Source organism: Biomphalaria glabrata, chromosome 5, assembly GCF_947242115.1.
Source record: "Biomphalaria glabrata chromosome 5, xgBioGlab47.1, whole genome shotgun sequence".
In the NCBI taxonomy this organism is placed as follows: Eukaryota; Metazoa; Mollusca; class Gastropoda; family Planorbidae; genus Biomphalaria; species Biomphalaria glabrata.
Window position 1 is genome coordinate 36,810,655 of NC_074715.1, and position 26,853 is coordinate 36,837,507.

The following is a 26,853-nucleotide window of genomic DNA, read 5'->3' on the forward strand; positions in this document are numbered from 1 at the left end:
TTAGAAACAATATTTAATGTTTAATTAGAAATAGACTAGAGAGAATGGATAAAAAAAAAAACAACAACATGTATCTATAGAGATTTTAATTAATTTTTTCATATTATCTTATCTAGATTATATAGGTAGGTTTGATACTATAAAAGATGGATGAAAATCTTTTTTCATTCTTCCGGTGCTATAAGTATCGGTTTTCACAGATATCGAAAACAATTTTTAATACTAAATCTGTTGAAATAAAAAAATATAAATATATAATATAGAACATAATATGCTTGTGAATATAATCGTTTATATTTTTTAGAATTTCATAAATTTTTTTTTTACTTTTTTTTTGTAAAAATCATTTTCGCTTTCAAAAATATATAATCGATTACTTATACTAATTAAGTACGCACGGTTGGCGTTAACAGTTTCATAAGGAAAAAATAATGAATAAATGGATCTAGATCTAGTCTCCCGTAATCTAAATTTAGATCTAGACCATTAAAGATCTAGATCTTAGTCATATTCCTATAGATTTTGATTTTCAAGAACGTAAATTCTTATAAAAGTGTTCTTTGTTGTCATTTCATACAATTTTATTACATCTACGTCTAGTATGATCTAGCCATGTCGGATAAAATAGATACGCGAGTGATACAAGTCACGAATGTGGCTCCAAGTTGTACCAATGAACAAATGAGAACTCTGTTTAGTTATTTGGGAAGAGTAAAGGATCTTAAAATGTATCCCCCAGAGTAAGTAGTTTAATGTAGGTCTAGACCTTTTCTTTCTTAATCTAACTAATCTAACATAACAGAAAGTTGAGAAAGACACAAAGAAAGATAAAGGCAGGCACATCCCTCATCCCATATAATATTCATATCATATGAGACATATCATCATATGCCATGAATATGCCATGATAATAATTAGAGTAAAGGATGGATGTGGGACACGCTAAGCCAATCTCCTGCCATTTTTAAGTTTCAAAATTCATAACTCTGTAATGGTCTAACCTATGAAAAAACTGAAGGTGTCAATGAATTCGTCATCCTTTTGTCTATAAAAATAGCTACTTTGCAATCTGCAATGTATCACTACGCATCTAGATCTGACGTGAAGAGGGGTAGGGTCGGTTTTCTGATGCGTAAAAGTTTTCGTCATGATTTTTGTCTCTGTAAAAGTTGTTGGCCGGTTTGGAGATTTATCTGCCATTTCTAAGAAAATAGATGTCTTCTATATATTAAATTAAATGTTATTAAGAAATTTCATCCTTAATTTTATTATTTTGCACATTGGCGCAAGGACACAAGCCATATTGTTACTTTTCCCACGCTCCACGCTTTCATTATCGGCTTGTAACTGACGTCACTTCAAGGTCACTAAAGTTTTCACCTGTACCTGTAGTTGGTAGACCAATGATACCAATCCTATCCTTGAAACTGACAGGGGCTGGCTGACCAATCGCTGTTTTAACGAGAGCACTTCTTTTTTTTTTTTAGTGCGGCTTTACGTGTCACTCAGTGTTTGTTAATGAAGTCACAAATAAGTTCGTTGTTACCTGGTTGATTAATAAGTGTTGGTTTCATCCACCATGCCCCTTACTTCTCGTGCCTTTTTTTTTTTTTTCAGACGTGACTGAGGATGTTTGCCCCTCCCTTAACTACCTTTGAAACGTTATGTAGTGACAAAGTAATAACCGTTTAAAGCAATATTAACAGTAATTCAAAGAAAAAAACAACAACGAACCAACAAGCTTTTTAAAAAGATGCATATATTCATATATATTACATATTTGCAATTATATAAATATATATATATATATATAAGAAAAAAAAGAGATTTTAATCAAAGATAATGAACACAAAAGATGTTTACATTTTGATCATGATAAAAAATGGAAAAAAAAAGAATATTTACAAAAGATGCAAGATGTTAAAATTTATACAAAGATTATAACACACACACAAAAAAGAGAATAATTGAACACGTAAAATGTTTATTTATACAACAGATCTATATAGATCTACATGTAAGAGTAATATCAGTGTGTAGGGGACCTTTAAATTCTATGTTAATATTATGGACCGGAGCTGCACGCTTTGCACACAAACCTGAATGATTTTATTTGTTGCTTTGTTAAATGTCTGGCTGTTTGTGTGCAGTAGGTGTGCCACCACAAGTCAAAAAACATCACATAGAATCTAGAGGTCCCCTGTGTCCCCTAGGTCTCTAGTTCCACAACCGAGGCAGTTATCATTGCTAAACATCTCGCATACCAGGGGTACGTCTGCCATGTCGAACTCCTTTCTCACCACAGTGTCCTTATCTGAGTCAGTTTCGCTGTGCTGTATTTTACCTTTCACCTTGTTTAACCGTAATTTTTTTTTCATTCTACCAGAATTTTTTTTTCCCCCACAATTTTTATCACATAAGCCTTTTTATAAACGTCATACTGTTTTTTTCTGTTTGTTAAAACATAGACATGTTATATAAAATTTTGTTGGAAATTGAATGTACTACAGGATAATTTATCTTTCAATGTTATAGATTGTCACTGGAAAAAAAAATTAGGTAATTTCAGAGATGAAAAAAATATTTTTTTTTATTTGATCTTTAAAAACGGACTTTCCCAAGTAGAAAAAGATTATTCCAAGAGTCCTCAATCATTATTATTGTATGAAATATTAAACTCTATCCAATTATCTATTTAAAAAACATAACTTGTCAAACTTGATCAATATTTACATTTTTAGTGAGGTTTCTTTCTAGATCTACTTGGGCCTGGCTGGGGCGACGCCCCCTTTCGTTTACTACTTTTACTACATCTAGGGATGAATAATTCACTATCAGACTCGCTTGAGTCTGAAAATCGCTTTCATTATAACTTTCTAGCTCTAGAATCTCTATCTAAGTCTAAGTCACTCATGTCACTATCATTCGTATCTAAAAAGATATTTAGAGCCTGATCAGCAGTAAAACGGCAAGAAGGCCTGTCAGCCATGATGTCTGATAAAAAAAAACGAAAAATTCACTAGTCGCTTACAAAAAAAAATATTTAGAACAATAAAAACAGCTTAGATCAACAAAGTATCAGAATGAAAAAAATTTTAAAATGGCCGCTCTAGGGTTTCCTTAAACCATTTAAGGGATTGAAAACGTGGATTAGAAAAGAAAAAGAAGTAAATAGGGAAATAGTGATCGGACGCTGGAAGCGTCATTACGTTAGCATGGCCGGGAGACTGGTCGCTGTCAGCGTCATTGCGGTCTTGAAGAGTTAATTTATCAAGTTCTTTTTCTTTGCTTCCTCATCTTTTTTCTTTGCTTCCTCATCTTTTTTCTTTGCTTCCTCATCTTTTCTTTTCTCCTTTTCAATATTTTTCCGTTTTCTTTCTTCTTCTTCTTGTAATCTCATCTTTTTCATACTTTCTCTCTTGTTTTTATTTTCCAATCGCTTTTTTTCCTCTTCGTCCTTCGCATCTAATCTTCTTTTCAGAACATCTCTGAACTCATGTCCACTTAGGATGTGTGGTAAAGTGGAAGTTGTTTTAGAATTTCTTATGTTACCTCTTCCTCTCCCCCTTCCCCTGAAACTTGGCATTTTGAAAATGTCTTCGTGGGTCAAAATTTGTTTACGTGGTGGGGCTTCTGGCACCTTGAATGCCCGATCAATGTCAATAACCATTGCTTCAAATTGTTTGAATTTATTTTCATAGATGTTGTCAAGGGTTATCTGGTTTTTCGGGTTCGATAGTCTATTAAAAAACATTTTTAATTCTGTTTTTGTTGTTTCATCACAAATAAAACGGGTGTATTTCTCCAGTACAGAGATTTTTTCATAACTGAATGTCACAGGGTTGGATATTGGACTTTTTGGTACAGCTGCAGATGTAGAAGCATAGCATGCGCCTGGTGTGTGGGATTCTGGTAAAGGTGGTAAAGGTGCTTGCTGGGGTGCTCGAGATGGAGAGGCTTGGAATGGATCAGAGGTTATCAATGTCAATCTATCAGGGATTGTATCTTGTGGTTGGATTACATAAGACTGTTGATCCAATAATGCTTCTGAGTCATGACAATATTCCATTTGTAGCGATGGCAATGTCGAGGGTTGGTGTTCAAAGTCAGGTTCAAGTTGAGGTAATGGCGAATCTGGTATTAGTGATACTTCAAGCTGAGGTGATTGAGAGGCATGTGGTTCAAATTCGGATTCCAACTGATCCAATGATGTGCCCTGCAAATCTGGTACCATTATGACTTGAAACTCTTGTGTATTAGAGGCATGGGGTTTGGATTCCAGCTGATCCAATGATGTGCACTGCGAATCTGGTACCATTATGACTTGAAACTCTTGTGATTTAGAGGCATGGGGTTCAAATTCAGATTCCAGCTGATTCAATGATGTGCATTGCGAATCTGGCATCATTATTACTTGAAACTGTTGTGTTTCAGATGTTTGGAGTTCAAAATCAGATTCCGTGTGAACTATTGGTGACTCCAGTAGGCCTTCTAGTGATTCTTGTTGCTGAGGTGTTGTTTGATTGGTCTTTTCATTTGAATATGCTTTACTTGGCAATAATTTTACAGAGCTTAATACCTTGTCTGGATTCAAAGGGAATATTCCAGCAGCCCTGAAGCTGCTTGCAGCTATCTGGTGTAGCACATCTATCCCAGACAGGCTTTAACAGTCCAGCAAATGATTCAAGATTGACACCTTCACCAGATTCCGTAGTATGCTTTCTTATGACATCTGACCAGATTTTATTGATCCAAAAAATACCTGGTCGAGGGGCTGTATTATATGGCTGGCAGGAGGCAGTACAGGATAATGTTGTTTTCGGAACAAATAAGGGAGGTTTCAATCAAGGAAGTGTGACTAGTATGGCTATCAACAAGGAGCAAAATTGGTTTTGGAAGGTGGTTTGTGGACGGGATAAACGTGTCTCTTAACCAAGTGTAAAAGATTGCAGAATTTATCCAACCATTGTCGGAAATTTGTAACAAGGCTTCTGGGTACTTTTCCAACAGGTTTTTCTGAGGGATCCTCTTGTAAGGGAATATTAAAAGAGGGGGGATGTACTGCCCCACTGCACTGCAACATGCGAGCACGGTGACCTGTGTTTTGGTACTAGCAGACACATTATAAACATGCTTGCTCCCTTTGAATGTGACAACTTTTCGACATTTTGGGTTAAATGCAAAACCAGACTCGTCAGCGTTGAAGATTCTGTCTGGGCAGGTGAAGATGGTAGCATCAATCGACTCTACTGCCGCTATAAAATTGTCAAACCAATACCTCACAGCTTCAGGCGTCACAAGTGCTCTTTCTTTCCCGAGAGCCAATGGGGACCTTGATGAGAGCTCAGGATTCCTGCTAAAAAATCCATGCAACCATTGTCTAGTTGGTAGCGTAATCTGGTCTTGTGGGCATTTTTTTCTTGCAACTATAAGAGCCTGAGCAGTCTCCCTAACCTCTACACTAGTCTTGCCAAAGCCACATCTGGCGATCTCTATAAGCCACTTATAAGCTCAGTTTTTTCTCCTCATCTTTTTTAAGAGAGACTTGTTAGGGACAAGTGGTTGTTTTCCATGTAACTTATCAGCAAGCGTGCTCCTTGGTATGTTGTATACCTTAGCTGCCTTCCTTATCGACATTCCATTCACACTTATATCATTGGTCGCGGCTTTCAAAAGCTCTGCATCGTGTTCAATGCGCGTAGCTTTAACTTTCTTTGTAGACATTTTAAACCTATTATCTGGATGTTATCTAAATCTAAAAAAAAAAGGAAAAAGAAATATGCAATGTAGACAGATCTACAATAATATTTTAGAAGCTATTTTTTAATTAAAAATATCTGATATGACGATAACTTTTCTGCATTGAAATAGGTAAAAGATATTGGCCACCCCCAGATAAAACTTGTTAGGCTAAAAGAACAAACAAACTCAATAAACACGGGTATTCCCCATCTATTTTTAAGCTATATATACGAAACTTCTTCAGCTGCTATGTCAACAAAGTTAAAAATAGCCCTTAAGCCATGACCTACTCTATAATTTATTAGCAATTACATAGTGGTGTACAATGACGGTGCTCACTGTCCAAGTGAGGAGAAAGCCCAAAAACTGCATTCAATATAGGAGCATGAAGTGACCCACTTCATTTTAAAATAAAATCTTGACTATGAGTGGTAATTCAAAGGAATACAGCTATTTTTATAGTCCTTTAGTTGCAGAATAATAATAATAATCTATATTATAAAGTAGAATGTGAGGTGTATGTATGTATGTATGTATGTGGGAAATGAAAAGGCAGATAAGCTATCAAAGGCAGGTTCATCTATGGAACAACCAGATAGACCTGTTAACTTCCTCACCCTAAGGTCAATGTTAGTCAACAATCACAAAGAGGAGTGGCTCAACCAATGGGCATCAGGAAACACAGGCAGAGCCATGTACAGAGAAATGACTACGCCTAACAAACTGGACAGTATTAACTTCCTCCCCCGCAAAGAACAATCTACAATCTTCCAACTAAGAACAGTACACACACCACTATTAAATTACCACCTGAACAAAATAACCTCCACACAACTACCCCTTTGCAGACATTGCGCCCACCCCTTTGAAACCGTAAACCATATCCTCTTTGAATGCCCCTCCCTAATCCACCTTAGGCAGACCCTACTTCCACTACAGCCCAACATAACCAACACCCTGTACGGCAGTGCTGAACAACTGAAGAAAACAGCACACTTTTTTTCCTTGGCACAGTCTGCAAAAGAGCTCACAGCTCAGCAGCAATAAAGCTGGCTAGAAGAAGAAGAAGAATGTATGTATGTATGTATGTTACTTATAGACATCAAAAAAGCTTGACCAATCTTGATAAAACTAGGCAGGAATGTTCCTTGGGTACTAACTTAGACCGTAGTGTATGTATTGTAGCCCTAAAACAAACTTAAGACCCTAAAAAAAAATAAAGTTGTCCGACTCTATAGTATTTTATGGATCTAGGCCATGTCTACAATGTTGACATGAGAAAAGATAGAAAGGATTTAGACCTAGATCTAATTTTAAGAAATACACTTTGCACAGATAGTTTTTTACTTTGACACATGAAAAGACAAAAGAAGATCCATTGATTTCATTATATAATAAAATTAACCTTCAATTTTGTGTTTCAAAAGCATTTTTTACATTAATTAGTTCCTTATATCTGTGATTACAGATTTCCTGACGAACATTCTTTCATTAGACAATTCCGTAATGAATCGCGTACTAAATATTAATTCGTTTAATTGTTTACTTTATAATCCCATCCCTAGATCTAAAACTCTAATTCAACTCTAAGATGATAAAACTTCTCTTCGCACAGATAGTTTTTTACTTTAAAACATAAACATATTAATTAAAGTCCATTCATTTCATATTTTGATCAAATAAACATTCAAATTTGGTTTTCTAAAGCTACATTCGTTTACGAAAGCTGCGAAGCCGAGTTGAGATAGGCCTAGATCTATATTCATTCATGAATCGCGTACTAAGCATTATTTCGTTTAATTGTTCACTTTATAATCCCATTCATTTAACAAAGCTATTGCTCTTTTCGTTTTTAATAGATAAGAATGTATCGACTTCGGGTAAACCCATTTTCGCAAAACTAATTTTATTTTCGTAGCGAAAGAGAAATAACGTGAAAGGATCATTAGCTACGTTTAACATACATCTAAATCCAATCCACTAGATTATCCAAAAGCATTTTTTACATAAATTAGTTCCTGATATCTGTGACTACAGATTTCATGGCGAACATTATTTCATTAGACATTACCAAATGGTTACACATTAACACATCTCTCTACTGAGTCTATTCCTAGGCCTAGGTCTAAAACTCTTATTGAACTCTAAGATGATAAAACTTCTTTTCGCAAAGATAGTTTTATGCTTTAACACATAAACATACTAATTATTGTCCATTCATTTCATATTTTAATCAAATTAACATTCAATTTTGTTTTTCTAAAGCATTTTTAATATATTCGTTCGCTAAAGCTGCGTAGCCGTGTTGAGATAGGCCTATATTCATTCATGAAAAAAAGTTCACGCATGCGCAGCACAGAATGAACTCAATAGTCTATTAAAGCCAATTTTTAACTCTAGATTAGTGTAGATTTAGATCTATGTCTACCTCAAGATCTACTTTATACTTTATACACATGAACATACAAAATTTAGTCTATTCATCTCAAATTTTAATCAAATATATGTAGGCCTACAAGCAAATGTTTTAATTTTTAAAAAATTGGATTTAAGCCTATTAGCTATTCTGATTTTATAGCTTCATTCACACTATTTTTACATTGACACATTCGCTTTACTTATTACATTATTATTTCGTTTCATTGTTTACAAAACACTCTCAGTGACTATATCGACAGTAATGCGCAAATAAAGACCCGCGGGTCGCGGGTAACATGTCTAGTTATAAATATAATAAGGAATCTGTGACAGAGGTCGAACGTAGATATTCTAGTAATAATATAATAATAATAATAATCTTTATTATCCGTAAGGAAATTTGTCTTACAATTTGTGCATTACACCAAACAAAAAACATAACTATAAGAAACCGAAGTGTACATTCACACCAGACTCACTCATAATTTACATGTGACAAAGTTTATACCAGATTGTTCTTATTTAATGATTTGATTGCCAGGGGAACAAAAGAGTGTTTGTGTCTGTTTGTCTTTGCTATCGGTGTCTTGTATCTCTTTTGTGATGGTAAAATCACAAAATCCTGACACAAAGGGTGATTCTTTATTTTGAGGATCTTGTTAGCTTTTTTATAGATGTTTGTCTCAAACAACTGCCCAAATGGGGTTTGTTTTTTGCCAATGATTTTGCCAGCAGCATTTAGGACTCTATAAAGTTTATTCCTATTTTTAATGCTCAGATTGCCATACCAGGCAGTGATATTGAAACTTAAAATATTGCAGATGTGAGCGTGATAAAACATAGCCAAGGCCTTTTCGCTAACATTAAACGAGGACAGTTTTCTTAATCTTTGCTGCCCTTTTTTGCTGATATAATCAGTATTTGCAGTAAAATTTAGTTTATTGTCTGCTTTCAGTTTATTTGTAAGTTAAACCTTCACCAAATAAAAAAATAAAATAAAAATTTGACCTAGTTCCGTAAGTCGGTGTTCAGATATAAGAATCTACTATATCATCACATAAAAAATAGGATGTCAGTGATGATAATGATTATCAGTTTTAAAAATTAGATCTAGATCCTTTCGATCTAAATATGGTAAACATGGCCTTGATTTTGATTTATCACATACTAATACTTTCATAGAGTTGGGCGATTTTTTTTTTTTTGAGGGTCTTTTGTTTGTTTTAGGGCTACTATACATATGTCACTGTTCCAGTTAGCAACCAAGGAAAATTTGTGCAAAGTTCCATCAAGATTGGTCAAACTGTTTTGATTTCTATGCGGGACATACATATATACATACATACATATGCCTTACTTTCTACTTTATAGTATAGATATAATGATATATATATATATATATATATATTTCTTTTTTTTTATATATTTTTTATTTATTTAGGAACACAGAGGGTGTTGTGGCAAGAGTAGCCTACATTGAATTTGATGATACTGTAACAACAGGAGTAGCACTACATCTTAGTGGAACAGTCTTTATAGATCGTGCACTGATGGTGGTTCCTGTGATGGATGGTAAACTCTTGAAAATGTTTGAATAATTTTAAATTTTCTTCAAAATGCATGTCACTTGTATAGTTTTAGCTTCTATTTACCTTTTTTTTTTTTTATTTTTTTTTTTTTAGTCCTTTGAACAGCAATTTAACCTAGTAGACATAAATTAAGATAGATCCCTATTTATTCAGTGATGGGAATTTCCGAAAATTTCTTCTGATCCGATTTTCTAACAAAAAAATCAGAAATTTTCCCCGACATTTATTATTTTTCCATTTTTTGAAGAATGCGAAATAAGATTTTGATTTATATTGAACATGCGCACATCCGGTCTTTTGACACAGTTAAAGTTCTATTTTTAGAAAACTCTCGTGTTATCGTATTGTCTTACACTATAGACTAGAGAGTCGTCTAGACTCTAGATTTAGGTCTAGGGTGAAGTTTGAATAAGTTTATATAGATATATTCTAGATAAGATATTTATATAGTTTCTTTAATTTGAATACTTTTGATCTAGATTATCTAAATCTAGAGTGTCTAGACTTCAATTTCATATGGGTGGTTGCCAGCTTTTGAAAAGTATCTGAGTTGAGAGTATCATTATGCCCGGCCGCTAAGGGCTTTGTGTTGTCAGGCTTTGGATTTTTACTCTTTTGTTACGATGGCCCCTAGATTTTTCTAATTTGAACTCTGCCTGCCGACTTCCATGAGTTCAAATGGGATTAGTCGATTAGATTTAGACATCTAGATCTATTATAAGATCTTTTTATCTAGATTATTCTAGATCTAGAATCTTGTAGGCCCTCCGGTCATCAATATTGACTATATATAGATATTGTAGGCCTACTTTACATGATTATATTGAGTTACTGAGTATAAGTCTGATAGAATATAAATTATAATTGATCTAGATCTAGTAATATATTGGATCTAGACTAATCTAGAGTCACTAGTGATCTAGATCCAAATTATTAGATTTAAGTAGATCTAGATTATAGTATAGATAGATCTAGATCTATAGTGAGAAATATATATATATATATATATATATATATATATATATATATATATATATATATATATATATATATATATATATATATATATATATATATTTAAAAAGTTTTTTCTATATCTAACTAATAACTAATCATTACTAATGCTTTAAAACCCAGTGGCAGTGAAGTAGAGATCCACTTCTTGTAAACAACTTGTATCAGCATGAAAAAGAGTCACATTAGAAAGCCTCAATATATGCAGTTTTATTGCTAAACATTCTTTTTCTCTAAGCATTGCTCCTCCTCTGATTGTTCTTGCTTGCCTTGCTTAAGAACTCAGCAGAGATCCAGCAGCTTTCTCTCAATAGCTTTTCAAAGCATTCTTTGGTGGGCTTCATGTACAAAGTTTAATCAAAATTGAATAATCAGTGAAACAAACAGAAGTGTAGCTCATACTTTTGAAGTATTTCCAAAACTCAAGCATGTTTTGATTTTCAAACACATTAACTCTTTATAGTTATTTGAGAGAGAAGTTGTTACAATACCAGAAAAGCAGTTATATATTGTAGATGCTCAGACTGCCTGGACCCATATGTAAAGCACCTGCAAAAAGCTTTATCCTCTCATCTATATGTATAAACAATAGTGTCTTGCATGCATTTTGTGTGCATGTGTGCAGTAATGCTTATGCATTGTAATTTTTATGTAATACATTATTTAAAGAAAATATTAAATAAAATGATTCTACATAATTAAAAAAAAAATTAGCAACATCTTTTTTAAGTCACAGCGACAGGCCAGTTAAAAAACGAGGGTGTGCAAAATTTCCTAAAAAATTTTCAAAGTCTATTCCCATCACTGTTTATTCTTGAATTCACTTTACATGTTTTTTAAAACCTATAGCTCTAGTAACAAATGATACATTTTACTTTTTTTTTTTAAGGTAAAATTCCAGACGAGCACACAGCTTTACAACTCACTCCTCAAGCTGTCGCAGGCATGTTACCTGGACAACCTACATGGCCTGCTAATGTTGTTAGTCAGGTTAGTTGGTCAGGCCTTCTTTTTTTTTTTCATCTATAACCACAAAAAAGGATTACGATTTTCCAAAGTTGTTTTTTTTTTTCCACAACTTATTCTCTGTAAAAATACTATTAACTAGTAGACCAATGGCGTAGCATACGCCGCTATTTTTGGAGGGCTGGCCTTAGGCCACTGCAACCTATGCGACCACAGTGGGCCCTGCACTTTCATAGGACCCGCTCTATTTCAAGGTGTATAAATTATTAAATGAAACCATTTTATAACTTAAAACATATTTCCCGCTCCCTCCTGTCGATTTACCAGGAGCTGCTGGAAATCTCCCAAAGTCGCAAAATATACAAAAAAACTCCTTAAAATATACTGAAATATATTCACAAAATATTGTCATTTTGGGGTCTCATTCAATATGGAAAACGCCAATCTTACGTGTGGCAGCCGTAATTGTGTAATCTGGTGAAAAAAGCTTCTCGCGCCTCAATCTAATGAAGAATTACTTGAGGTCAACAATTCTCAAAGATAGATTGAAACATTTGGTAATTCTTGCTATTGAGCGTGATCTATGTAGGAAACAGAATTATTATGATATACTGTATGACTTTGCAAGGCTCGTAAAGTAATTCTGTACATAGTAAAGAATGAAAAAAATGCATATAGACGAATTTACTTTCTAATACAAACTCTTAAATTTCTTCCCTACTCAAACTTGGCCCCGTGAATTCCTTTTTGCATAGGGCCCCATAATGGTTAAGTCCAGCCCTGCTATTTTATATATACATATATATATACATAGTAGATTACTTAATCTCTTTCCATTACTTCTCGGTCACAATGGTTAAGTCCGGCGCTGCTATTCAGTGTTTGTAAAATGTTTATTTGTAAAATGTTTTACATGTTCGGATGTTCCTTCAGAGTTGAAGATAGTTTACTTCCTAGTCCAAACCTCCCGCAGGACGAAGGGGGGTGGGAGTGGGCAGGGTTTGACAGTCCAGCGCGCAGCCATTCCATAGCGAGCTGTGAAAACGTGTTCTACCCCCCCCCCCCCCCTTTTTTTTTCTTATTTTTTCCGTGGGGTGACTATCCGCAGAAATAAGAGAGTAATCTTTCCAAACTGTTGCGGGAAGAGAATTATATATATAGATATGTTATGTGTCCTTTTTCTCCAAACACTGATATCTCTGCTGATTTTTCCATATTACCAATAACTAGTGTAGGGCTTGTATTTTTGCCTTGGCTTATCTGCCCGGGCACCCTTGACAGTCTATCAACTTAGTACATTAAGTCAAACAAGAAAATAAGTAATGTCAAAGGGCTAACATATAGTATTTAACAACAGGCGATTATGTAACATTTGAATGATAGTTCTTACATACTAGTTTCCTTATTTCTTTGTTTGAGTTGTCCATGTCTGGGACTTATTAAGCTTGCATACTGTCAAGTGAGTTTTAAGGTGTTTATTTTATTGTCTGTCACTAATCTTTATCTATAATTCAATGTATTAACATTTGAAAATAAGTCTGTATTCCCTTGTCATTCAGCAATGAGATTAATCAAAATAAGGGTGATCTTTGTGTAAGATCTGTTGCTAGATCTAGTGCACTAAAACTAAGATGGATATCAGATCATTGAGTTTACAAAGAATTTAGAGGCTAAGGTTGTTGCTCTTACATATTCATTTGGCATATTTGCTGTAAAAATAATGCTTTTTTTTTTTTTTTTTTAAGCAAGTTTATATAGTCACTGTGTCTCTGTGGACAAAAAGTTATAAACATTATTTTTCCCACTTTTCTTTCTCGAGTGTACCTCAAGGAACAGTCTTGGGTCCACTACTATTTTTAATTTACATAAATGATTTACCAAATTGCATTACTTCAGGAACAAAAGTCAGATTATTTGCAGACGATTGCATAATATATAGAACAATAAAAACAACACAAGATAGATATTTTACAGAGATATAGATGAATTACAGAAATGGGAATCATATTGGAGCATGTCTTTCCACCCAGAAAAATGTCAGTTGTTAAGAGTAACAAAAAAACTAAAACAAATTAATTCCACTTATCTTATTCATGGCAAACCAGTAACACAGACTAAAAATGCAAAATATAATGTTATAATAAATGAAAAACTGTCATGGAATCCACATATTGATGAAACTATAAAAAAATCAAACAAAGCATTAGGATTTATTAAAATAAATTTCTATACATCAAATAAGAACATAAAACTAAAATGTTATTTAACCTTGGTTAGGCCAATAATAGAATATGCATCCTCCGTTTGGGACCCCTCAACTCAAGAAAACATTAAGAAACTGGAACAGACACAAAATAGAGCAGTGAGATTCCTAACAAACGAACATTCACATTTGACTAGAGTAACACCTTTGGTAAAATCACTAAATTTAGAAAGCCTTCAGGACAGAAGACTCAAAAACTAAAGTAGCAATGATACATAAAACAGTGAACCATAATCTTCAAATACAAAAACAAAATTTAATAAAATACTCTGAAAGACAAAAAGATAAAGGCACATTCCTCGTCCCATATGCTAGGACGAATTTGTACAAATACTCCTTCTTCCCTAGTGCTATTAGAGCATGGAATGGGTTGCCTGAGCTAGCCAGGAAAACCAGTGACTTGGCAGAATTTAAGTCATTGGTTAATATGCATGACTAAATGCATGACGCGTAGGACGTAATCATCTTCTTTTTTGAAGTGATGTCTGTATTATATAAGATAAGATAAGGATCAAGATAAAAATTGGCATAATTATTCATGTAATCAAAGTTATTATTAACACATTATTAATTGTAACTCAAGATTAAAGTCATCATAATCTACCATATATGAGTCTGTTATTGTATCATTAAAAGTCTCATCTGTATGTAACACATGAATCATTCAAAAAAATAATTAATCAGTCAGTCATAATTAATTAATTTAAATATAAAATATACCATACTAAGGTAAAGGGTAGATACACCCCCAAACACACACTGGTCCATAAAAGATATGACCATAGCTTAAAACAATTAATGAAAATATTTCCCATTGTACTAATGTATTATTGTTAGTCTAGATCTAATTAAAAACTAATTAAAAATTTGTTACATATTCGATTCAAAATGATTGATGCAATTTCACTCAATCTAATATATAAAGTTGAATGTGAGGCGTATGTATGTCCCCGTATAGAAATCAAACAGTTTGACAGATCTGATAAAACTTGGCAGGAATGTTCCTTGGGTACTAACTTAGACCGTAGTGTATGTATTGTAGCCCTAAAACAAACTTAAGACCCTCAAAAAAAAAAAAGTTGTCCGACTCTGTTAAAGCTATAGTATTTATGGATCTTGGCTTTGTTTACAATGTTGACATGAGAAAAGATCGAAAGGATTTAGATCTAGATCTAATTTTAAGAAATACACTTTTCGCAGATAGTTTTTTACTTTGAAACATGAAAATACAAAAGAAGGTCCATTGATTTCATTATATAATAAAATTAACCTTCAAATTTGGTTTTCTAAAGCATTTTCAATACATTCGCTTACCATTTATGAAAGCTGCGAAGCCATGTAGAGATAGGCCTATATTTATTCATGAATCGCGTACTAAAATTTATTTCGTTTAATTGTTTACAAAACACTCTCAGTAACTATATCGACAGTGATATGCAAATAAAGACCTGGAGGTCGCGGGTAAAATATGTCTAGTACTCAATATAAGCAAGGTTTTTTTAAAAAGTTTTTAAAAAAATATTTTACTTGTTCTTTTGAATTTGTTTTGTTAATTCTTTTTGTGCTGTAAAAGAATGTTATTTAGCTTATTTAAAGAAAAAAAGCCTTATATTACCAAACTTTATAAACTGCTTAAATTCATAAAATATCTTACATTTTTTGTGCTCAGATCCTTGACATAAATTGTAATTGCAGGTTACAGGAACTGGTCTTAATCAGGTTATTACTACTTATGATCCACGCCTGACATCACTTGGTTTACCTCAGTATCCACCTCTTCCAGCAACTACAGATGCTAGTAAGATTGAGGAGATACGCAGAACAGTTTATGTTAGTGATTTGGATCCTGCGGTTAGTATGAATAAGGAATAAAGTTTAATTTCTCACAAATCACATAATAAAAGTGAGCTTAGTTGAAATATATTATTTATTTGTAATTATTTATGGCTTTTTCTTTGTTTTTTTTTTAGATTTCTGCAGAAACGTTAATGACATTTTTTTCTCAAGTTGGGGAGATCAAATATATCAGATTAGCTGGAGATCAACGTGCAGCAGCAAGAGGAGCTTATATTGAATTCACTGACCAGAGGTCTGTTGCTCAGGCATTGACCTATAACAATGTGCAATTTCAAGGTCGGACTATGAGGTATTATTATTAATAATGTTTTTTTTTTTATTTTTTTTTTAATAATGATATTTAGTCTACAACATACATGATTAATTCATAGTTGAAATGGCAATTAACAAAATACAATTCAATATCAATATTTAAAGATCATTAAAAAGTGTTATTTGACTTTGGCTTCTTTTTTTATAGTGATTTTCTCATTTACATTAGGATACTAGTGTAATATTACAAATATTATTTTGCCAGTGTTCAGCACTCAAAAGCTAATATTGTGAAACCTATTAGTGGAAAAATTAATGAAGCTTCTCAGAGAGAGATAGATGAAGCTATGAAAAAAGTAAAAGAAGCATCAAAGTTAATTTCTGCTGCAGCAAGTGAACCCAGTAAGTATAAAAAAAACTCTTCTTGTGGTGAAATAAAATTAAGCTTGTTTTTGGTTGTTACTTAGTCTTATATGTTTCAAGTATCTCGAAAATAAAAAATAAGATAATGAAAATCATTTAGCAAATTTAAAGCAGCATTTGACTCTAAAGAGACTTAAACTTAGTTTTAGTTGTTTTTTGTTCTGCTTTCTTTTTTAGGTGTTGACAATGATGCTTTAACCTTAATTTTTTTAAAACTTTTTTGGTCATTTTATTCATAATTGAATGAGATCTAGATTATCTCGTATTGAAATAGTTTTGCTCTAAATAATTGTAATCTATCCTCACAGTTATGGGGCCTACTGTCATTTACTTATATTGTTAATAAAATTTATCTAGCAGCTATTTCACATAAATTCAGATACCCAAGTAATTTGATTATATTGTTCGTTACCTAAAATTTTTTGTCTTAATTTTGCCTTTTAGAAAAGGATTCATCTCGTTCTCCAAGTCGTAAAAGATCCCGGTCCAAATCTAAAATTCGTAGTCGTTCACCTTCCAGGAGATCACGCTCAAGGTCCAAAGGGCGACGTCGCAGGACACGTTCAAGGTCTCGTAGGCGGTCCAGATCTCGCCATCGTTCTCCGAGAAGATCTAAATCACCTATTAGACGTAGGCGATCTCGTTCAAGGTGAGTTAATACTCGTGAAGTTTACTAAATTTACATTTTTTGTTTACATCTTGCCAATTTCTTAAGCAATTTGGTTTATAAGATTTTTTAATTTGCTAATTATTTTAGTTGATAATTGACAAATTCGAAGTATTTTGGTAGAATAATAAACACTGACATCACTTTAATGCTAAATTTGATATAAAATAAATGTGTAGGCATGTTGTTTATAACTGTTATCTGATGCAGGGGAAGAGTGGTTCCCTCTGCCCCTCCTCCTTTGTGAGTATTATCAAGTGCTTGTCAAATTCACCACACATCAGTATTTCACCAGCTCATTTTTTAAATCACTTTGTCAGTTTTTTTTTCCTTTTTTTGTGGGTTGTAGTGATTTGCTCTCTAATAATCTTTAAAATGAGGACCAAATTTCTTTTTGCTCTTTGAATAAGTTTGTAATTTATTTAAAAGAAATAATACACTAGATATTTTCAAGAATACTATCGACATTTACAGGATTTTAAATTTTATCTAAGTTATTGAAGGAATCAGGTTTTGTCCTCATTTTGTTAAACTGCTTCTGTTGTGTTGCTTTCTTTTTTTTTTTTTTTTTTTTTTTTTTTCATATTATGTAATATTTATAGCAATTTGTTTTTCAAAGTAATTATTCGTATTCTTCTTCTTTTATATCATTAATTTAAAACCACACAACACTGAATTAGTTACTCTCTTTAGAATTTATTAAGTTTTCTTCATGGCCTACTTTTAATGCAATGAATAGTATTTATATTTAATGAACTTTGAAATGTTTTTTATGATACTAATATAAAAATATTTAGTCTACTTTTTCCTGTTTAATCTTTGTTAATTGCTACTAGCCTAAATCATTGAATAAACATCATCATGCATGTAATTATTTTTTAAAAATTTATTCCTATTGATTCATTACCTTTATACTATTTGTATAGCAGCATGCCAATCGGGCTTATACTTTAGTCAAATATTCATTTTCTTTTTAGCTAAAATACATTTATTGATTTTTTGTTGGTGTAAGTTATCATGAATACCTTATCAAATATATTTCCAGTATATTTCTCCAGTGTTGCTCACTCCTTTATAAAAACACCCCACTTTGACTTTGTAATCTAACTTGTACAAATATTCATTGATGTAACTTTTGGTAAAGTTGGTATATTTATTAAATTACAAATAATACTAGTTCTTATATGGATATTGATTTGCGTCTTCTTTACCTAAATCCTATAATGTAAAGCTTTTAGCCAAATGTGCCTTTTAAAAAACTGTCTTAAAAAAAGAGTCAAGTCCTGCTTATAAATTAACTGTTTATTTCTTATCTTAAAAAATTATTTTTTTGGCCTTTTGGAAACTAGTTGAAAGAAAAGTCATTGATTCTTTATTTTCCATCTAAAAATCTTTTTACTTCATTTTAAAAGTAGAGCTGGTTATTGAAAAATTATCAAGGAAAACGTATTGTGCTCAGAATCTTAATTTTCAATTTATTTGTTCAAAATTAGTTATAAATAATATCTCTAAGAGCTCTGAAAGAATTAGAAGAATAAATGCATGAATTTATAGTATACCTCATGGTATTTAAATAGCCTCTCCCCCCCCCCCTCCTTAAAAATTGCATTCGAATGTTTTCTAATGTCTAGCTACATAATGTTTCCTAATGTCTAGCAAAGTAGCTAATAGAAAATATGGTTAATACCCTGAATTGCTAGTCAGAATATATAGCTTAATTCTTAATTTGCTTATTATTTTTGCATTTGAAAATTAATCTTCTCTCTCCTACATAATTTTTTAAAACATAAATTTCCCCATATTTCTAAAGTAATATTCACTCCTCATGCTACATTTTGTGATGATAATTAAATTATAAAATTTAAAAAAAAGGAAACAAAAATGACATTGTACAAATCCAAACTAATAATCACTTTAAATTTTCAGGAAAAAGTTATTAAATATATTATATTCTATTCATTAATTTTATTAAAGTAGTGCATGAGCACTGTTTTGGTGTATTAAAGTGGCACAAAATTATTTGGTTTATTAGGCAAACATCTAAAAACATTATTTCAAACTTTTTTAATGTATCTGAAACTGTTTTCATTCATAGGAATTCAGTCTATTTTTTTAATACAAATGGTTCCCAATAGATTAATCTACAGGATTTATTTTATCAAAATATCTTCATAGCCTTGTCCATCTAAAACATCTTAGAGTTGGTCTAAAAGAAAATAAGCACAATTTATTGGTAGCTTAATATGTCTGAATCAAGGTCTTTTATATAAAAAATGAGCATTTGATGACTAATTTTCACATTAATTTGGCAAAATTGCTTCTATTCATTGGTCACTTAATACATTTTCCAATATCTAGTTTGAGTCTTAATTTTTGTACTTTGCTGGTGTGATCATTGTTGTACTTTAGTTTGAATGTTTTTTGCTCTTTTTTTTAAAATCAGTTTTGGCTAATTCAACACACATTTGTAGTTTAAGAAATTTGAAATACATTTCAGCTATTTTAATATGTGATACTCTATTTTTGTTTTAAATAATTATTAAGGTTTTATTATGAAGAATATTTTTTCTTTGAAAATACACATAGAATACTTTTTGAGTAATAACAATTAAATAATTATTAAAATAATTTAGTATTAAAGCTAAATAAAAAGATCTTAACTTCAAGCTACATTTTCTTGTCTTAGCAGCTTTTTTGTTTCTTTTTATTCTACAGGCGAAGATCAAGATCTAGGGATAGGCGTCGATCACGAACAAGGTCACCTGTAAGGCGTAGGCGGTCGAGAACAAGATCTAGATCAAGGTAAATATTTATTTACTTTTTTTATTGATTAGCAGGCATTTTGGGGGGAAAGAAGTAAGAATTTTAGGAAAAAATATTTTGTTTAAAAGATTTCTGAATATAAACCCTTTGTAGAGTGTCCATTAAGGGTCAAGCTTGTGCCATAGTATGAACCTTGACCAAAAGGAAGGATTTTTACCCAGGTGCCAGGAATGAATGATTAACTTTTCACCAACCCTTTTGTCCATAGGTCTCCTATCACATCTGTTAGTGTGGGGGATGGTTCTTTGAGCGAATCCAGTATTCCCCCAACCTGCTGAGCCTATGAAAGATTCCTCTGTACCATGCATAATGTACCATCACTATCAGTTAGGTGGCTGCCACCACAATGTGAAATCCCCAGATTGAACAGTCTAGTGGAGCCTTACATCCTCAAAACATGCAATGTTTGTTTACTAGAACATGCTGTGGAAGCTCACTGGAGAAAATGTTACTTCTCCCTGTTAGCATGTCTACCCTATTAGACATTTCTACCCTTAGGATATGATACCATACTGTCTGGCAAATAGGATAAACTTTTAAATACTGCTGTGATGGGAATTTTCCTAAATTTTTCCCAAACTTGTTTTTTTTTTCTTTAAATTCAGAAAAAAAAATTCTACTAGCTTGAAAGTTTGAAAGAGATGTCATGCTATAAAAGCACAATTATAACATGACCAATTACAAAGCTGTACTCCATGTGCAAATAGAAAAAAAGCTGTCTTTAATTGTAAAAAAATTGTCTTGGATGCATATTTTTGTGGATACTGTAAAGCACAAGTAGTGTATTTGCACCATTTTTTTTTTAAATACTTAATACAACTATTTTCTAAAACAGTATTCCATGTAATTCACTGACTCTTTATTTGGGTTTACTTCAGCAAACTTGTGCAGAAAATGTCTTAAAATTATTTAAAAATCTGTTCCGTTCACTAATACTGTGAAGTATTAAAAGGTGAAATGCTTTGGATTTAATGTCATGATTTCTTTCCCTAAATTAACATTTAAGATAAATAGATTGAACATGCAAAAATAGGTGCCATAAGAAAGTGAGACAACTTGAATCAGAGATTTTTACACAGACACACTTTTGGAGAGTATAGAACTATAGTTGCCTACATTGGTACAGCACCCACAAATTTAGGGTCCATTGACCGTGGGCAGCTGTTGATTACCTTTTACAGACATGTTTGGTGTATTAAAAAGAGCTTTGCTATCCCTAATTTTTAAATATTTTATATTGGGTTGAGAATTTTGTGTTCTTTACTTTATACCTGCATAAATATGCAGTGATTTTCATTTTTCATATGCTGAAGACCTTTTTCCCTTCTTCTGATCATGTGTTAAAGTAGTTTGAATTTATCTAAACATTTTGTTGTGAATATTAGTTATTAAAAGAATTTATTTTTCAATAGACGCAGATCTCGCACTCCACCTAGATCATACAGTAAGCGATCACGCTCAAGGTATGTGTCTTATTTAGAATATATATATATATAATAGAATATATAATATTATATGTGTTTCTTTTACTTTTTATTACTAAAATAGTAAAATATTGTCATTTTTAAAAAAAAAAGCCATTTCTAAGATTGTTCCTGCCCTGAAGGAATTATTTGCATGTTTAATTTAATTTTATGTTATTGTCTAGAAATAGACGAAAGACTCCATCTCCTAGTCGCAGAAGAAGCAGATCAAGAGATCGGAAAGAAAGAGTAAAGGAAAGAAAGAAAAGCATTTCATTGTCTCCTCCACAGCTTGAGCGCAGTGGTTCACTTCCACCCAAAGATGTTGATGCTGAGAAGGATAAATCTCCTGTAAAAATTGAAAGCAGGTGAGAATTTTTAAAATTCTTCAAATGCTAGGCTGTTGACTATTTAAACTCTAACACACATTTCAAACCATATATGCCTATTTATTCTGCCAATTTTTCTAGCAAAGCTTCTAAGTTACAGAATAAATTTTGTTCAGAAATATGGTCTAACTTAGCTAAGAGAAGATAAGTGACAATATTACATTTCCACCCTTGAAAGTTTGAAAGAGATGTCATGCTATAAAAGCACAATTATAACATGACCAATTACAAAGCTGTACTCCATGTGCAAAAAGAAGAAAAGCTGTCTTTAATTGTAAAAAAATTGATTTAAAAATTATTATTAAAAATTGATTTTGTGCTTTTTTCACAAAGCTGACAAGAAAGATATACTGGTCACAGTATTATTTTGTATTAAATTATTTTCTTACAAAAATATCACAATATTTTTTTTAACAGTGGGCTTTCAGTACTGATAATGTTATTTCCACTCTTTTTAAGCATTTATTAATTTTTTTTTTTAAACCTACCTGTCATCTAAAAAAAAAAAAATTCATATTTTTTTTTTCATCAAAATGAAAACATTTTATTTTGTTTGCACTAGACTTGATATTTATCCATCTTTGTAATCATTACTCTTGCCTAATTTGTCCTTTTTGTCCTTCAGTCAATATGGGCATAGCTCTTTTTTTTTTTACAGTTGATATTTGGACGTCAGAGCTATGCCCCTTTTATAGATTAAACTGTTGGATCTCTAAACATCATACAGCCACCCAAAAGAGCCTATAACCTCTTTGCAAAAGAAATATGTTAAATAACAATCTCTGAATGTTTTTTTTTTTTTTTTTTTTTTTGCTAGTTCAAAATAAGTTGACGATTTAATGTGGGTTTACAAAATATTTACCAGATTATACAAAGTTAACTTTGACACATAACACATTAATAAGTGGTGGTTTAAATTTAATTTAAATAAACTGGTGGTGATTTTGTAGATTGTTTATTTTAAAATGTGTTCTTAAGAAAAGATTTGGGTTACAAATCATTTTTAAGTAACCCAACATAATGCTTTTGTTAACACTATTTAATATGTTCAATTAGTTCTTTAAAAAAATAGTTGCATCCTAGCTCCAAATCAGCTTGATTATCTGCTCTCAGTTAAGGCAAAAGGAAAAAAAATGACTATAAGTATTAAAAGAGCTATTTCTGTGAGTTCTGTCTGGTGTTTCTATTGAATACTGAAACTATTTTTCCTTCACAAACAGTGTTAATGCTGAAGGAGATAGTGCCAAATTGAGCACAAAAAAGAGGTAACATTTACAACTTTCTGAAAGATTTCAACCATTGTTTTTAGTTACTTTGTGAGTTCTCTTTCTTCTCTAAGCAGTATTTTTTTTTCTTTATCTAAAATTCTTCTAATATTAAACAATTAAAAAAAGTTTTACATTAAATGATATTGTTATCTTTGATTGAAAATTGATTTATTTTAAGGTTGTTGACTAAATCAGAAACCTTAATGAACTTGTTATTTTAATAAAGTAAACATTTTCTATATAATATATGTTTATATAACAGCTAGTTTTTCTAATTGTTCTGGTTATGTTACATTTATGCTTAGTACAGAACAGACAATTGCATTCATTTAGCACCGGTTACTTTGTTCTCTCAAATCACTATGTATATGTATTTATTTAGTTTTATTTTTATGACATACTAATCATTGGCTTAACTTTTAAAGAAATGAACAAATTGCTTTGTTTCTATTTAGCAGTGGCACTTAGAGCTACAATAAAACTTTTGTTCCTGTAAATGGCATACATTTTTTGTTTGTTTTATCAGGGGTATTTTGTTTTTTTAATCTATAATCAGTTTAGATATCTGATAACCATTTAAACTGTAATGCCATTTTGTTTAATAGGATCTATTTTGTTTCTGGTTCAAGTATTGCAAATGTAACATTTTCCTTCATCCTTCTAATGCCAAGTTCAATTGGTTGTGTCCTAGGTCTCCAACACCTCTAAAGTCCAGACGTATTAGTCCATCACCTAGAAAATCACCCAAAAAAAGAAGTCGATCACGTTCACCCAGGTGAACATTTTTTACATTTTATATGTATTAGTTTATATCATTTTGTTTCATAATTTCTTTTGCCATTACCTGCTGCTACATTTTGATGATGTTTTTGCTGTTGTTATAGCCGACGTAAGAGAAGGAGGAGAAGTAGGTCACCATCTCCAAGAAAACGATCTCGATCTCGAAGTGGGTCTAGAAGCAGGTCAGTTGACCTAAACTAACATTGTTTTTAGTTCGACTGCTACTTTAAAATCTATATTTCACTGTCTAGTTTAATCCATTATCTATCTAAAGTATTTGATCCTTATCTAAAATGATTGACCTCTTCTTACAACTACTTGACAGATCTAAAAGAGATCGTAGCAAGAGGAGCCGCAGTAGGGAACGCAGACATGAAATAAAAAAGAAGAGCAGCAGAGACAAGGAGGAGAAAAAGAAAGACTCAAGCTCAACAAAGGTTTTTAACTTAGCACATTTGATCCTTTCTCTATACCACTATCTTTGTGTAGCTCTATTAGTCAATTTCTATTAAACTATTTGACATATTTCAAGTTTCAAAAACTCTTAAAATCCTTTGTCTTTTGTCTACCCAATAAACATTTTCTAACACGCTCGATGTGGACAGGTATCATACATTCTCTTGAGATACAGTTTTATCCACTGTATTTCTTTCAAACGTTTAGAAAACTTCCTGTTTTTTTAAGAGCATTTTATGTGTAACCATTTATGGCTGTAGATGGCATTACACTCACTCTTAATAAAGTAATTATTAAAGATTTCTTAAAAGATTGCTTTAATCAATTACAATGGATTTGAGCATGAGAAGAAAGGTTTATAAAAGTTTTATTTTATTATTGAAGGTTAGGGTGTGTAGTGAATGTCTCAGGCAACAGAGTTCAGGGGTAAGGTTGTTATGGAGGAGCTAGATTGTTTCTCAATAAATGCTCTGTTGGAAGCATTTTAAGGAGGTTTTTTTCCTAGTATTACATTGCTGTGAGGTGTAAAAAACAAAACAACGGAATAACATGTAATTAAAATAAAAAAAGAATTTACCAAATAGATAAGATGGCAATATTTACACTATTTTAATGTGTGGTCATGAGTGGCCACAGAGTTTAGGATAATGTTTTTCATTCTTATTCTTAAATCCTTTTGTTGATGTCTTTGTTAGCTGTCATGTAATTGACACTTATATTTCTTTGACTGAGCTTTTTTTTTTAAAAAAGTTTTCTTTATTGGTATAAATAATGGACTTAATATCTCTTTGGTGATGAAAAGCTAAAAAAAAAATAAAAAAAAAAAACTTTTTTCAGCTCTTAGTCTTGAACCCTTGGAAGTTCATAAAATTTTGTTCTAAAACAATCATCTTTAATTTGTTAAGGTAACTGTAGTCTGTAAAGGGGCATTGTGGCAGAGTGGTAAAGTGCTAGGCTTCTGAACCAACAGGTCTCAAGTTCAAATCCTGGTTGGACAGTGATTTTGAACTTCGGAATCTTTAGGACACCTCTGAATCCACCCAACTCTAATGGGTACCTGACACATGTTGAGGAAGTAAAGGCAGTTGGTCATTATATTGGCCACATAACATCCTCATCAAACTTCAATCATAGAAGCAGATAAGCTTTACATTATCTTTCCTCATTAGATCGCAAGGTCTGAAAGGGATTCATAGGCTCTGTAAAACATGTAATTATTTCCATACCGTTGCTAGCCAAGTAAAGTTATTTCATCCTCAGTGTATCTCATAATTTCTCTATTTTTGTTCAACTAGGTGAAGAGGGACTATGATGAGGAAGAAAAAGGTTTCGCTAGTGGCAGTGAGAAAGATAGAGAGATCAGTGAAGAGCGTTCCCCTTCACCTCCAACACTGGAGGCTGGAGACAAAGATTCTGACCATCAGACTGTAGACATGGATATGAGTGACTAATGTGTTGACCAAGTGTATAATAGTGCTGGCCAGCACATCAAGTTTTTTGTTGCTGTTGTCCTTTTTAAAAATATCATTTGTAACACACCAAGTAGTTCATTGTTAATATTCAGATACCATTTTTAAATGTCCACTAGAACAATTGTTGCAATTAAAACCTAATTCACACCAATTAATTTGTTTGAGATAAAGTTCAGTTTATTTTCTTTGTTTTTTTTGTTTTTTTTTACTTTATCTTACATTATTTTATTTTTTTATGTTCCAATGAATAATCACAATTTCTTATCTCTATAAACGTAACTTTTGATGCTAGTTTAAATCATATTTTCTAAAAGAGTTGTTTGTTATTAAAATGAACCTTTTTTTTTTTTTGTAACCTAATATTCAACATTAAAAAAAACAGTTTAAAATTGTTGTGCTTTACTATATTAATAAATGAATGTTTGTTTCTGTGTTTGAAAACTGATCTTTTGATGAGTATTTCTTTCTTATTTAAACACTTTTTTTTTCTCTTCTCTTTTTTTCAAGATTGTTCTGTCAAATTGTACACCTGCAAATTAAAGTCTGAAATAAAATTGGTTCCCTTAACAAGCAATGATATATTCTAACTTAACTAAAAGCAAGGCTCAGTCTTTGTCAATCTGAATTCAAAAAGTTGTCATGTTGCCAGCACAATGACTTTTCTTAATCTTATTAGAAGAGTGAACAATATTAGGTTTCCAACTAGGTTAGGTTTCTCTGAGTACAAATTACTTCACACCAGAAGCGTCTTTGGCTTGTGTGGATGCTTTTTTTTTTTACAATTCCTATTATCAGCTTGAAAAAAAAATGGGTTAAAAAACAACCTGGACACAGATCTCAAAAATATCTTGAGAAATTTACCAGTTTATGCATATGTTTGTGAAAAAAACAACTAGTTAATGAGCCACACAGGGAAAACCTCGGTTTGAACACAATCCATCAGCGGATATTTTCCCCTTGTATTCATTACAGAGATGAATAAATAGACGGTCAGGACCATTTTGGGCAACG

General features: G+C 32.0%; 1 protein-coding gene across 3 annotated transcripts; it reads left to right on the plus strand.

The window, feature by feature from the left end:
* The first annotated feature begins 390 nt into the window (after positions 1 to 390).
* LOC106059881 (probable splicing factor, arginine/serine-rich 7) lies at positions 391 to 26,287 on the plus strand. 3 transcript variants are annotated; one of them, XM_056029813.1, is made up of 16 exons: positions 391 to 740; positions 9,602 to 9,732; positions 11,653 to 11,753; positions 15,688 to 15,843; positions 15,963 to 16,138; positions 16,367 to 16,503; positions 16,969 to 17,173; positions 17,402 to 17,434; positions 19,907 to 19,993; positions 21,427 to 21,477; positions 21,663 to 21,845; positions 23,087 to 23,131; positions 23,826 to 23,909; positions 24,019 to 24,096; positions 24,240 to 24,351; positions 25,666 to 26,287. In XM_056029813.1, exons 1-16 carry the CDS (start codon positions 613 to 615, stop codon positions 25,819 to 25,821), a joined length of 1,863 nt encoding a protein of 620 aa, XP_055885788.1. In that variant the 5' UTR covers positions 391 to 612; the 3' UTR covers positions 25,822 to 26,287. The 3 variants fall into 3 exon arrangements, with proteins under 3 accessions (XP_055885788.1, XP_055885791.1, XP_055885790.1); XM_056029816.1 differs by lacking the exon at positions 23,087 to 23,131; XM_056029815.1 differs by lacking the exon at positions 17,402 to 17,434.
* Positions 26,288 to 26,853: the final 566 nt, after the last annotated feature.

What these genes read in the sequence shown, in the direction of transcription:
- LOC106059881 (XM_056029813.1), top strand. Translation starts at nt 613, where the DNA reads ATGTCGGATAAAATAGATACGCGAGTGATACAAGTCACGAATGTGGCT. An exon ending in CCTGTAAAAATTGAAAGCAG is followed by an intron (nt 21,846 to 23,086) that starts GTGAGAATTTTT and finishes CTTCACAAACAG; the next exon opens with TGTTAATGCTGAAGGAGATA. An exon ending in AGTCGATCACGTTCACCCAG is followed by an intron (nt 23,910 to 24,018) that starts GTGAACATTTTT and finishes CTGTTGTTATAG; the next exon opens with CCGACGTAAGAGAAGGAGGA.